This window comes from Rattus norvegicus, chromosome 13 (genome assembly GCF_021556685.1).
Source record: "Rattus norvegicus strain SHRSP/BbbUtx chromosome 13, alternate assembly SHRSP_T2T, whole genome shotgun sequence".
In the NCBI taxonomy this organism is placed as follows: Eukaryota; Metazoa; Chordata; class Mammalia; order Rodentia; family Muridae; genus Rattus; species Rattus norvegicus.
In genome coordinates this window covers 35,220,813-35,234,304 of record NC_141546.1, presented here as the reverse complement: position 1 = coordinate 35,234,304, position 13,492 = coordinate 35,220,813, and the positions used below count along the sequence as shown (strand labels likewise).

Sequence of the window (13,492 nt, the reverse complement as noted above, 5' to 3'; positions counted from 1 at the left end):
AAGCAGCTGGGACGGAGTATCATGCATCTAGCAGCTGGGACGGAGCACCAAGCACCTAGCAGCTGGGACGGAGTATCTAGCGTCTACAGCCAGGTCACAGAACTTTCTATTTCATGCCCTCCAATATTTGAGACTCTTGCTCTGGATACAGGTAGAATCGGGGCTCCAGGAAACCACAATGCCTTTGACTGGGAGCCCAAAGCCTTCAGTGTCTAACAGTCACCAAGCCTACAGGAGGGATGTGCGGAGGTGGTAGCTACGGAATTCCAACAGGATGTTAGCAACTTTTCCCTGAGGCGACCGCTGCTCCCTCGGAGGCGGGAGACCGCTGGTACAGCGCTACAGCTACAGTTCCTATTGGTGGCGGTTCCAAAACTCCTCCGCCCACTTCAGCCCACACGAGGAGCCCCTTGGTTCCAGCAACCAACCAGGGGAGGTCTCTTTTGAGCTATCCCAGTGTGCAGGCATCAGTCCCCAGTTCTGCAGGCGGTTGGTTACTCTGAAGACCACAAAGAGACTGGGAGAGGTTGATGCGCTGGACAAAGCTAGACTAAGGAGTCTCAACTGGAAAAAAGGGTCTACGAAAACCTCAAAAAAGAAGCGCCTACAGTTTGGAAAAAGAACAAAGGTGGCGCGGCTTAGACTTCTTTTTGTGTTGCTGGGCTCGCGCAGTGCCCCTCCTGCCTCGCCACCTAACCACAGTTCATGCAATCACGGGCACATCTGCCAGAGAGCCCGAGTCCCTGAACAATGGAAGTCTCTAACCTCTCAGGCGCCACCCCTGGCATTGCCTTTCCTCCGGGACCCGAGAGCTGCAGTGACAGCCCAAGTTCCGGCAGAAGCATGGGATCCACCCCAGGGGGGCTCATCTTGTCCGGCCGCGAGCCGCCCTTCTCTGCCTTCACCGTACTCGTGGTAACTCTACTGGTGTTGCTGATCGCTGCCACTTTCTTATGGAATCTGCTAGTTCTGGTGACTATCCTGCGCGTCCGCGCCTTCCACCGTGTGCCACATAACTTGGTAGCCTCGACCGCCGTCTCGGACGTCCTGGTGGCGGCTCTGGTGATGCCACTGAGCCTGGTGAGCGAGTTGTCGGCTGGGCGACGTTGGCAGCTGGGCAGGAGTCTGTGCCACGTGTGGATCTCCTTCGACGTGTTGTGCTGCACAGCCAGCATCTGGAACGTGGCGGCCATCGCCCTGGATCGCTACTGGACTATCACGCGCCACCTGCAGTACACGCTGCGCACCCGGCGCCGCGCTTCAGCACTTATGATCGCGATCACCTGGGCACTGTCCGCCCTCATCGCGCTCGCCCCGCTGCTCTTTGGCTGGGGCGAAGCCTACGATGCTCGGCTGCAGCGTTGCCAGGTGAGCCAGGAGCCTTCGTACGCCGTCTTCTCCACCTGCGGAGCTTTCTACGTGCCTCTGGCCGTGGTGCTCTTCGTCTACTGGAAGATATACAAAGCCGCCAAGTTTCGATTCGGCCGCAGACGGCGGGCGGTAGTGCCCCTGCCCGCCACCACGCAGGTAACAGAGACTGTTAGTGGATTTCTCAATGGAGGTGGCGGTGGTGGGTCCTAGAAAGGAAGAGATTTCGAAAATGGAAGAGTGGAACGGAGTTTGGATATTGGAGCGTAAGGGAGGAGGGGAAATGTCGCATCTGGAGCGGGGGAGGAGAAGGCCATCTGCTGCTCTGGAGCACATGGGATGGCTTATTGCTTGCACTTCTAGAGAAACACCCTACCTGCAGGATGTGCACCTGTGAAAATGATTTTCTTCACTTGTACGTGAGGACTAATGCTGGAGCCTCCAAACCTCGTGTGTGTGTGTGTGTGTGTGTGTGTGTGTGTGTGTGTGTGTGTGTGTGTGTGTGTGCGCGCGCGCGCGCGCGCGCGCAGTGTTTTGAGGCAGGGTCTCATGAGGCCCAGACTGGACTTTTTATGTAGTATAACCTTGTATAACCTTGGACTTCTAATCCCCTGGCCTCCACCAACCAAGTGGAGGATTTCAGATATGCATCCTTGAAGGCAATGGGGGAGAAGAAGGGGGTGGAAGTCAAGGTTTCCTGCAGGGGAGGCAACTCAGCGGACAGACTCAGCTACATCCCCAGCCCGTCTTTTTTGAGAGTGATCAAGTCATATCTAATTAGCTGGTCTTAGGCAGGCAAGATGGCTGACAGCCCGAGTTCCATCCCTGAGACTTGTCCTCTGACCTCCACATGGAGCACACACGAGTAAATGTTACACACACACACACACACACACACACACACACACACACACACTTAGCAGCAGTCATCATTGCTTAGATTCCGGAGTGGTTCTGCCCACATCCGGTCTGGAGCTGCCAACTTCTTGGTCCCTGCTAGACCAGACTGACCAAATGCCCCGCAATGCCATTTACTTTAATACGAGTAAAGAAACTCCTGTAGCTTTCGCTCTTTATTGCCATTGACTCCAGGCAATACTTCACAGTCCAGGACCAGATTCTAAAACTCTAGAGAAGCCCCCCCCCCCTCTCTGTCTTTGTCTGTCTCTCTGTTTCTCCATCTCCTGTCTCTGTGTCTCTCTCTGTCTCTCTCTGTCTCTGTCTCTGTCTCTGTCTCTCTCTCTCTCTCTCTCTCTGTGTGTGTGTGTGTGTGTGTGTGTGTGTGTGTGTGTTTAAAGCAAAAACTCCATTTTCACTCATTCCCTTTTTTTTTGTTTTTGGTTTTTTTTTTTGTTGTTGTTGTTTTGTTTTGTTTATTTAGCCCAATCCCAGAAATGTATCCTGAGATTTAGGAAAGAAACTGGGTTGTAGTTCCAACTGCATTAATACCTGTGTGTCTCCTTTTTCTCATCTTTAAACAAGTTGGTCACTACTTATTTAATTTTCAAAGCAGAGTCTCGGGTATTGCAAACTGACAGGAAACTTCCGAGTAATAAGGATGACCTTGAACTTCTGATTCTTCTCCCTTCACCTCTGAAAGTGTGGAAATCAGAGGCAGCTTCGCCATGCCCGCTTTGTGCAGTTCTGGGAATGAAACCTACAGCTTTCTGCATGTTGGATAAACATTCTGCCAACGGAATCACACCCGGAGTCGTAGGTGCTACTGTAAAAGGCCCGGATGAAGACCTCACCAACTGAAGAACATGAAGATATCTACATGGCCCTGGCTTCTGACGGGCGACTGAGGAAAGGATGTCTCAATAGCCTGTCGGTCTAGCCGAATCAAGGGGCTGCGTGTTTAGAGAGAGACCCTGCCTCAAAAGCTGTGATAGAGAGCACACACCCCCATGTGCGCACACACAAATACAACGTGCAGACCAGGAAAGGAGTCAGAATTAACAAACTGTTGTTTGTTTCACTTTCCCAAGTCAGCTCGGATACTAGGCTGCCAGACGAGTGCATGAGCTTTTTTAAAGTAGACTCATTTCAGTTTAATTAAATGGCAGAGGAATTCTTTTTAACACAAAACAGGAATGTCAAGTCTATAATTGGAAAGTGCTGGAAAGGAGAGCTTTATTCAGAATTAATGATGTTCTTTGAAAGGTCCCTCGGAAATGCCTGGGGTGATTACAGCCTCTCTGTCTGATTGCAGGGACATGGTTGACTTTTAATAGCTCCATCAATCCAGTTATGCACCTAGGAAAATCACAGCGGAATGGATGCCTGGAAGACTTGCTGACCCTGACTTTACTCTTCATTTTGGTAGAAGAAGCACTCATTATTATCAACTTTTTTAAATTTAGGTTTGGTTTTGCAATGGTGGAGATCAAACCCAGGACCTTGTACAAGCCAGGCAAGCACACTGCTACTCAGCGTTATCCACAGATCTTACAGTTCACTTCAGACGCAACCCATTTAGACAGGAGATAGGAAGAGGTGAGGGTCAGCTGGCTGGCTATTCAACCTGTGATGGGGAGAAAGAACCCCAGCTGGCAGGGCTAGCCCTGTGCTGAGTTACTCTTTAGCAGTAGGGTCTGGGGAAAACCTTCTTCCACTCTGGGTCTCGACGTTTAAAGTGAAGAGCATTATTCCCTTTCATGGTTTGAAAGTGAGATGTCTGCCATTGGCTCCTATGCTCTAACACCTGGTCCCCTTCTGGGGATGCTGTTTGAGAAGGCTATGAAATCTGCTAAGAGGCAGAGCTACCGAGAAGAAATGGATCACCTGACATGGCCCCTGATCTCCCAGCGCTACTTTTCTCCCATGTTCTGCTTCTTGACTGGGATGCAGTGTGACCAGGACAGACTGTGTCTGAGAACCATAAGAAACCTTTCTCCCTCAAGTGGATCTTGTGAGATATTTGGTCAGGGAAAACAGAAAAATAACACATGATAGTTTATCTATCTATCTATCTATCTATCTATCTATCTATCTATCTATCTATCTATCTATCATCTATCTTGAGACAGGGTCTCTCTGTGTAGCAGCTCTGGTTGTCCTGGAACTCTATGTACACCAGGTTGGCCTTGAACTCACAGAGATCTGCCTGTCTCTACCTGTTAAGAGCTGAGATTAAAGGTGCGCATCGCCACATCTAGCTGATGGTTGGTTTTTAACTTTCTACTTCGAAATGACTTAGAATGACATAGAAAGAGAGTCTTCGTTGTGAAATTGTCTAGATCAGGTTGGCCCATGACATGTCTTCTTGTGATTGTCTCAATGAAGTTAATTGATGTCAGAAGATCCAGCTCATGTTTGCCGGCCCCATTTCCTAGACAGGGGTCCTGAACTGTATACGAGAGGAAAGCCAGCAGTCAGGCTTGCGTTCATTTATCTCTCCTTGCTCTGGACTGTGGATATGATGTGACTAGTCACTTCAAGCTCCTGCCACTGTGACTTCTGTACTATGATGGACAGGAGCCTGGAGTCATAGTTTTCTTTCCTAAGGTCGTGTGTGTGTGTGTGTGTGTGTGTGTGTGTGTGTGTGTGTGTGTGTGTGTGCCTGGTCGGGGGTCGGGGCATTTTATCCCAAGGATCCACAGGACCCAGGTACATTACTGACCAAACTAGAAATATCTCCCCCTGTCCAGGACAAGATGAAACTAAAGCTGAAACATGAATGGAATCCAACCTCGGTGAATGTACTTCCTTACTCTGTCCCTTTCTAAGCATTAACCTCAGTGGGTCTTTAGGTTTGCAGAGCTACAAAACTCTCAGCCTCAACAGCAAAACACACCTAAACATTAGAATTATAACACGGTACCTTACCCAAGAGTTTAGCCAAGCTGTCTATTTATGTGCGTATGTATGTGTGTGCAAATATATGCATGTGTATAAGTATATGTGTATATGTGTATTTGAGTGTGTGTATGTGTCTGTATGTGTTCATGTAGTATGTGTGTGTGCATGTGGTATGTGTGTGTGCATGTGGTATGTGTGTGTATGTATGCATGTGTATGTGTTCATGTGGTATGTGTGTGTGTGCATGTGGTATGTGTGTGTGTATGTATGCATGTGTGTGAGTATATGTGTGTATGTGTATTTGAGTGTGTATGTGTGTATGTGTTCATGTGGTATGTGTGTGTGTGTGTGCTTGTGGTATGTGTGTGTGTGGATATGTGTATGTATTTTACCACACTTAGATGATGGTTCATTTATATCAAGCCAACTGTGTTCTGTTTTTATTTTACAAGAAAATGTCCTTGTTTGCACAATTTCTTCTTCACACAAGGAACAACTGAGAAAACTTCCTCTTTGGGGTTGTCAGACATGATAGGCATCCTCTGTGCTACAGAAGGTGATATTTTGGGATGAAATTTGGAGTTTGGCTGTTGCAGAGCAGACAAAGCCTTGGGTGTTCCAAGCCTTGGTCTGGCATCTTTGGTGGAAATAGCTGCTCCAGAGGTTAGGAGGCTCGTCAGTTAATAAACTGTCTTCATCAGAAGAATGGGCTGAGTTGGGCCCCAGAGTCATGGAAAATGTGACTGAGGGTAGTTGTGTTCACTTGTAATCCTGGGGACCGGGAGACGGAGATGGGTGGATCCCTGGGATTCACTTGCTGGCCAGCATAGCCTGCTTGGCTAGCTCCAGGTCAGTGCAAAAACCCATGAAAGAACATGATGTAGCTGAAACTTCATTTAATGTATTGTGTTTAGCCTGTCTACAGTCAGGAGTGGACCTTTCTGCTGCTGGTGTCTTGTTGATGTTCAAGAAGTTTGAGACTTGGGGGCATTTTGGATTTTCGGGGCTTCGCAGTAGAGCTTCCGGTCCTGTAAGATCACACAGGTTTGATCTTGTGATACTGTGATCATGTGAGGATGAGTTAGTGGTGTTTTGTTTAAGTGAGTAATGCTCACCACTGAACCTAGAGCCTCCTGTGTGCCAGTCAAACTTTACCACTGGGTTACAACCCCAGTCCTTTCTTCTTTAGAGGTCGCAGTTTGCTTCCCTTCCAGCCTCCTCTGTGTGTGTGTGGGGGGGGGTGGGGAGGCGGCGACTGTGCTGTGCTCAGGAGGGAAAGCTGTGAGAACCGAGCTTCTGAACACACATTTTGATAGTGCAAGGGAAGACCAGGCTCAATGCTTCCCTGGTAGAGCTGGTCTGTTTTAAATGAATGGATTTAATCAGTAGACCTGTGCTTTCTACTTCCCTTCCCTCTGGACCTCTGTGAACTTAACTCACCCCGTTCATTTCTTACACTTCCTATTCTACAGTGGACAGACCGGAGTGCCTGTGAGGTTCTCTAGAATAGAAGGAAGATGGCTGGAAAAGTGCCCACTGATAGGCACTTCCTGAGTGGGAGGAGGCGGGGAAGGGCGACCATTTTCTTCCTCCCTCCGTGTTGTGTGGAGTGGACGCTGTCCCCTCTAAAGAGATGGTTAAGCTTTACCTGCAGGATTTCAGCATACAGCTGCTTACTCCTTAGACCTTTGTGCTACTGATGTTGGCCTGTGCTATGCCATGGACCCGTCTTGTCTCTCCTAGTGGCCTTGATTTTCGTTTTGGTCCTTTTTGTAGTTTTGTCCCCTGCCCTCCAAGCTGAGGAGTGAATACATAGCCTTGGGCTTCTCAGGCAAGAGCTCTGCTCCCCTTCTCCCACAGGGTTTCATGGTATAGCTCTGCCTGGCCCCGAACTCTGTGTAGACCAGGCTGTCTTCAGACTCACAGAGATCGACCTGCCCCTGCCTCTCAAGAGGTGGGAGGAAAGGAAGGTGCCATTACAACCAGCAGGTCTCTTTGAAAGGGAAGGCTGCCATGCATCCCACTGCTGGACACTGGGGAAAGTTGGAACAGCTCATTATAGATGGGGTGGCTCTCAGCTGGCTCTTCAGAATATATGTGCTTGCAATCCAAGGAGAAAGAGATTCCTGTGTGGGATGTTTCTTAGACTTTGAGACAAGGTCTCTTTGGATTCACATCTCCTCCTCCCTCTCACTGAAATCATAAGTACAAGCTATGTACTTATGGGCCCCTTCCTTCCTTCCTTCCTTCCTTCCTTCCTTCCTTCCTTCCTTCCTTCCTTCCTTCTCCTTTGTTTTCTTTAAAGAGGTGAATTTAGGAGCTTGGACTCAGATCCTCTCACTGGCATGGCAAGGCCTTTCCCAGCTGAACTATTTCCCTAGCATCCTGGAGACTGTTTTACTGCCGGAGTTATTTGCCCCTTTATAGTGTCTCTTCAGGTGACCTGTGGAGTGGATGTTGGGCTGTACACTGCCAAAGGAAAAGCCTCTTCTTTTGGCCAGATTTTCACGAAGCCATGTTTAGGCTGATTTAGTGTGTTCCAAACAAACTGAGGTAGGGACGTTGGGAAGAGTGAGCGGGAGGTAGCGTCTGAAGGTAGGCCTGAGATAAATTCTGACAGAAAAGCCAGCCCTCCTGGAAACCCTTTGGTGCTTATCCTTAGGGGTGCTACTCCAAGTTAGAGGGGGTGGACTGAGAACAGAGTCCAACGCCCTTAGTCCTGTGGTGGTTCTGATAGTTGTTCCCAGGCGGGTCTAGGAGAAGAGCTGGAAACAGTTATTGCTTGGCAGCCTGTCACCTTTGCATCTTCCAAAAAGAGAGAGGTGGATGCCAGCCAGCAGTCATGCTATGACACCAAGCCATTGGTTAAGCAGCTATTTCCTGGGTACTTCCAGGGAGCAGGTGCTGATGCTTGGTAGCTCCTGTATTAAGAAGATATAGTTCCTTCTTCTATTTCAGACATCACACACATTGCTGGCTATAAAAGGGGAAAGTAAAGTCTTAATACAGGGAGTCATGGATGCATTCAGAGGATCATAGGAGAGGTCTTTGAGGACTAGTAACTTAAGAGGCAAGCAAGAGGTGTGTGTGTGTGTGTGTGAGAGAGAGAGAGAGAGAGAGAGAGAGAGAGAGAGAGAGAGAGAGATACAGAGAGAATATGCAGAAATGGTAGCTAATTATTATTACTTTGCCTGTATATATGTGTAAGCATGGGTATATTTGCTAGTTTACAAGTGTGGGTGCACATGCATGGTGTGCCTGTGAATGTGGAAGGCAGGAGTTGATGTTGAGTGTCTTGGTTGACTATTCTCAACTGTATATAGTGAGGCAGGGTCTCTCATTTGAACCTAGAGCTTGCTGATTTAGTCAGTCTAGCTAGCCAACTTGCTCAAGGGATCTGCTTTCTCCATCTCCCTTGCTGGGACTACAGATGGGTTGTCATGCCTGGCCAGCATCTACATGGGTGTTAGGAATCTGAACTTGTGTGACAAGTGCTTTATCCACTGAGTCATCTCCCCCATCTAGTAACTAATTTATGATGCAAAGGCATTTAGAGTTTGTTTTTTAATCTAGGCAAAGCAGAATCAATACATTATTTATAAGGAATCCATTTACCATAGCAATTATACGATATATTGCAATGTTAATGTGGACAGACTGTCTGGCTTTCTAGAGAAGACTTCGTAAGGGCCAGGACTGTGTCTGCTCCATTGGTGGCTCCGATTCCGGTCCCAGTCTCCACCATAAATAGGGAATGGGTGGATGTATGTGGGGGGCTTCTCTGGACATGGAACAGGTATCCAGTGCTCATCTTCCTTGAAGCCTTGGTGAGGCAGTAGACTTTCACTAGCCTGCCTCATAGATGGGCTACCACTTTGGAGGGATGGAGAGACAAAGGGATGGAAGCGTAGCTGCTCTTCCAGTGGGCCTGAGTTCAATTCCCAGGAACCTCATCTATAATGAGATCTGGTGCTCTCTTCTGACCTGCAGGCAGGCACACATGCAGGCAGAACACTGTGTACATGATAAATAAGTAAAACTTAAAGAGAAAGAGTTTATTTTAGCTTCCAATTCTGGGTTCCAGTACATCATAATGTGGGAAATCAAGAGAATAGGAACCTAAAACAATTGGTCATGTCACATCTACAATCAAGAGCAGAGAGAAATGAAGGAGTGCATGCCTGCTACTACGTTGCTCACCTTTTCTACTCTCACACAGTCCAGGACTGAAGCCTAGTACTGCCTGAAGTGTGATGGGTCTTCCCATGTTATTTAATGTCATAAGGACAGTCACTCACAGACATGCCTAAAGGACAATGTTGTCTAGACAATCCCTCATTGAGATTCTCTTCCCAAGTAATTGTAGACAATTGACAAACTAAACCAACATGCACACACACACACACACACACACACAATATATATATATATATATGTATATATATATATATATGTATATATATATATATATATATATATATATATATATATATATGGTTGGGCTCTCCATGTTCTATTGATCTACTGTATTTCTATGGTCTGCCAACAAAACATACTCTTGGTTACTCAAGCCTTATAGTATTTTTTAAAAGATTTACTTTATTTATGTGTATGACACATCTCTGTGTAACTATATGTATGTGTGTGCCGGTATCACTAAGGCCAGAACAGGGCATCAGACCCCCTGTAACTGGACCTACAGGTAATTATGAGGTGCTTGACATGGTGCTGGAACTGAACTCCGGATCTCTGGAAGAGCAGCAATCTCCCTTAACCACTGAGCCATAGATCAGGCCCTTCAGTATGCTTTGAGGTTGAGTAACGCTAATCCTCCAAGTTTGTGGTTCTCCTTCAATACTGATTATGCAAATTTCTACCTTAGGAAGCAAGATAGGAAGAGGACATTCTAAAGGAAGAGTCAGAATAGAAATAAAACAAGCTAGAAATCAATGGAGAAAATCAATAAATCTTAAGGCCTTTTTTTAAAAAAAAGTGATCGGTCAAAAAGTAAAATTCTAGAAAGGTTAAGGAAAAAAAGTTGGTAATTAATTTCAGAGGTGAAAAAGTGGACATCATTACTGATTCCATGGTCATTAAAGGAGAAGCAGAACCCGGGGAGATGGCTAAGTGGGCAAAGTGCTTGTTGTACAAGCTGGATACCCTTCGTCACCTAGACCCAAACCTAGAGTCACCTAGGAAGAGGGAACTCCTATAAAGAGATGTCTCAGTATCATTGGTCTGCGGTCATTCCTGTGAGAGACTGTCTTGATTGGTGATTGATGTTGGAGGATCCAGCCCACTGTGGGCAACACCATCCCTAGGCAAGGAGGCCTTGGCTGTATTAGTAAGCCTCATTCTTCTCCAGTTCCTGTTGTGTTCCTGCCCTGACTTAGGGATTGACAGTTAACATGGAGGTGTAGGCGAAATAAATCCTTCCCTCCTCAAGCTGCTTTTTGCGAGGCTGGCTTATCACAGCAACAGAAAAGCAAACTGGGACACTGTGCAAGGGTGAGGATCTGAGTTCAAGTTCCAGATCCTACATAAAACTTATTTGGGGTCAACATCCTGGACTCTAAACTTCACGTGTGCTTACTACTGGTCTCACCTCTCCTCATGTGGGACTGTAAGGTTAAAGAGTGTTTGAGTTTAATATTTATCTTCTCCGAGGTATATTAGATTTCTCCTGATGCTAAGCTTTGCTCGGAACAACAAAATGATCTGATGGGTTTCCAAAACAGATCTTCCTATCACCTGTAGGAAGCATGAACTGATCCCCTCACACTGTTTGCTTCACCCATAGTGAAGAATTCCTGACCGTGCAAACTTCTAGAAGTGTGTGTTCCACTGCCCACTTCCTTCCCTGAGTGAGTTCTCCTGTGGCCTTTTGGTTTGTCCCCACTTCCTTCTCTTCTTTCCTCCTGTGGCAATCTGGTTTGTTTGTGTGTGTGCCCATGTATGTGTGGAGGCCAAAGGTTGGTGTTAGGTATCTTCCATAGTCACTTTCTACCTTGTTTCTTAAAGTGGTGGATGTGTGTGTATGTCTGTGTGGAAGCATGTGTACCCGTGCCTGGGTGTAGATGCAAGGTGAGGGTATCAGGCATCCTCTAACACAATCTATCTCTTCTATCTGTTTAAGGACCTCCCTGAACCTTCCAGCTGGGCTGGAAGCCAATAGGCTCAGCAATCCTTGTGTCTCCACCCCATCAGCTCTGATGTTGCGGCACACATAGGATGCTAGGATATAAACTATAATCTTCATGATTGTACTACTGAGCCATGATCTCTGATCTGCTGAGCCACCACCCCCACCCCTGTCCTCTTCACTTTTGTTGTTGTTGTTGATGATGAAGATGATGATGAGACAGGGTCTCTCAATGACCCTGGAGCTCACAGAGATCCTCCTGTCTCCGCCTTCCCAGTACTCCCCATCACAAGAATATGCCTGGGATTTTCAGACGGGTTCTGGGGATCAACTCTGGTCCCCCTCTTGCATAGTAAACACATTACTAAATGCACAGCCACATCTGGAGATTTTAGCATCCAGATATGTCCACACTGAGCTTCCGGCACCTTGCCAGTCACAATTACAATTTTCTGCCCTTGTGCACTGGTTCCTGCTTGTGGCTGCCTGTTCCCCTCAGCCGTGTATATGAGTCATTTGGATTCACTGTGTTCTATCTTTCAAACAGCACCTGAGCCTTGTGACCCGAATTCTCCGACAGAACTGAGAATCGCTGCTGACGTTTTTTCCTCAGTTCAGCTTATTCCCATTCTGTTAATTCCATATTTCCTTTGTTTCCAGGCAAAGGAAGCACCTCAGGAGTCTGAGACGGTATTCACCGCGCGTTGCAGAGCGACAGTGGCCTTCCAGACAAGTGGAGACTCCTGGCGGGAGCAGAAGGAGAAGCGAGCCGCCATGATGGTGGGGATCTTGATCGGTGTGTTTGTGCTGTGCTGGATCCCCTTCTTCCTGACGGAGCTCGTCAGCCCGCTCTGCGCCTGCAGCCTGCCACCCATCTGGAAAAGCATATTCCTGTGGCTTGGCTATTCAAATTCGTTCTTCAATCCCTTAATCTACACGGCCTTTAATAAGAACTACAACAATGCCTTCAAGAGCCTCTTTACTAAGCAGAGATAAGCAGGGCTGGGGAGATAAAAAGGAAGACCGGGGAAGAGAAAGGGGATCTGCCGTCCTCATTTCACCAGAGACCTGGGGGCTTCTCCCCGCCGCCCACACCCCCCTAACGACACTCCAGAAATCACACCGTAGGGCCTGGAATGTTGAGTTCTCACGAAGGTAGACAACGGTTTGGCAAATACATCCATGCCTTCTACGCGTCGTGACAGACATTGCTAGTGAATTGTGCTACATTTCTGCACCAGGCAGGAACCCCGCCAAACCCTTTCCGGGTGTATTTTAGGTATTATTGCTCATTTGTCAGACTCCACATGTGGCAGAGTTGATTTGCTTTTGCGTTAGTACTATGTCCCTCAGTGAGGGTCTCTTGGGGCTCTCCTGAGACTGACTCCTTGACATAGCCTCTCCTCTACCCCTTATCCATCAGAGCACTTTACCTTTCTTAGCCTCACACAGGACCTCCACAAGGCAATGATTCTCAGTTTAGGAAGAGATGTCCTCGCCTGAAGCTTTGTTAAAAAGTGTTCCACACAGACGTCGTCAAGATGGCTCAGTAGAGGGGGTTGGGGATTTAGCTCAGTGGTAGAGCCCTTGCCTAGGGAGCGCAAGGCCCTGGGTTCGGTCCCCAGCTCCGAAAAAAAGAACCAAAAAAAAAAAAAAAAAAAAAAAAAGATGGCTCAGTAGATGAAGGCGCCTGTCCCCAAGCCTGGTGGCCTGCTTTTGAGATACATGTAATGGAAGGAAATAAAATGATTGCAAGTTGTCTCTGACCTCCAGATATGTGCCATCAGCCCTCTCCCCCATGTGCACACAAAATAAACAATACATTTTTGAAAATAGAAAAATAGTGTTGTGTTCAGTAATTAATATTGACTGAACCAGACTCTCAAAGAGGCTTGGTGGTCTAGTATTAAAATGTCTTACTGGTTTCTTGTTTTGTTTTTGCTGTTATTTTTTGGACACTGGGTCTCCCTTGTAGCTCTGGCTGGGCTGGTACTCACCATGTAGACCAAGCCAACCTCTAACACAGATTCACTTGCCTCTGCCTCCCAAGTGCTGGGATTAAAGGTGGGCATACTATCATGACTCTTTTTTTAAACATTGTAGTCCACATGAGATACTCCTAGGTACTTATTTTATTCTTTAAAGTTTTGGGATTTTTCACGATTTATTTTTACTTTTATG

At 47.2% G+C, this 13,492-nt stretch overlaps 1 protein-coding gene across 1 annotated transcript; it reads left to right on the top strand.

Annotated features, from left to right (window-relative positions):
- The first annotated feature begins 451 nt into the window (after window positions 1–451).
- Window positions 452–13,118, top strand: Htr5b (5-hydroxytryptamine (serotonin) receptor 5B). The gene is given in 2 exon segments (NM_024395.2): window positions 452–1,527; window positions 11,972–13,118. Coding segments are annotated over 2 exon segments (1,113 nt in total). The 5' UTR covers window positions 452–750; the 3' UTR covers window positions 12,308–13,118.
- The last annotated feature ends 374 nt before the right edge of the window (window positions 13,119–13,492 follow it).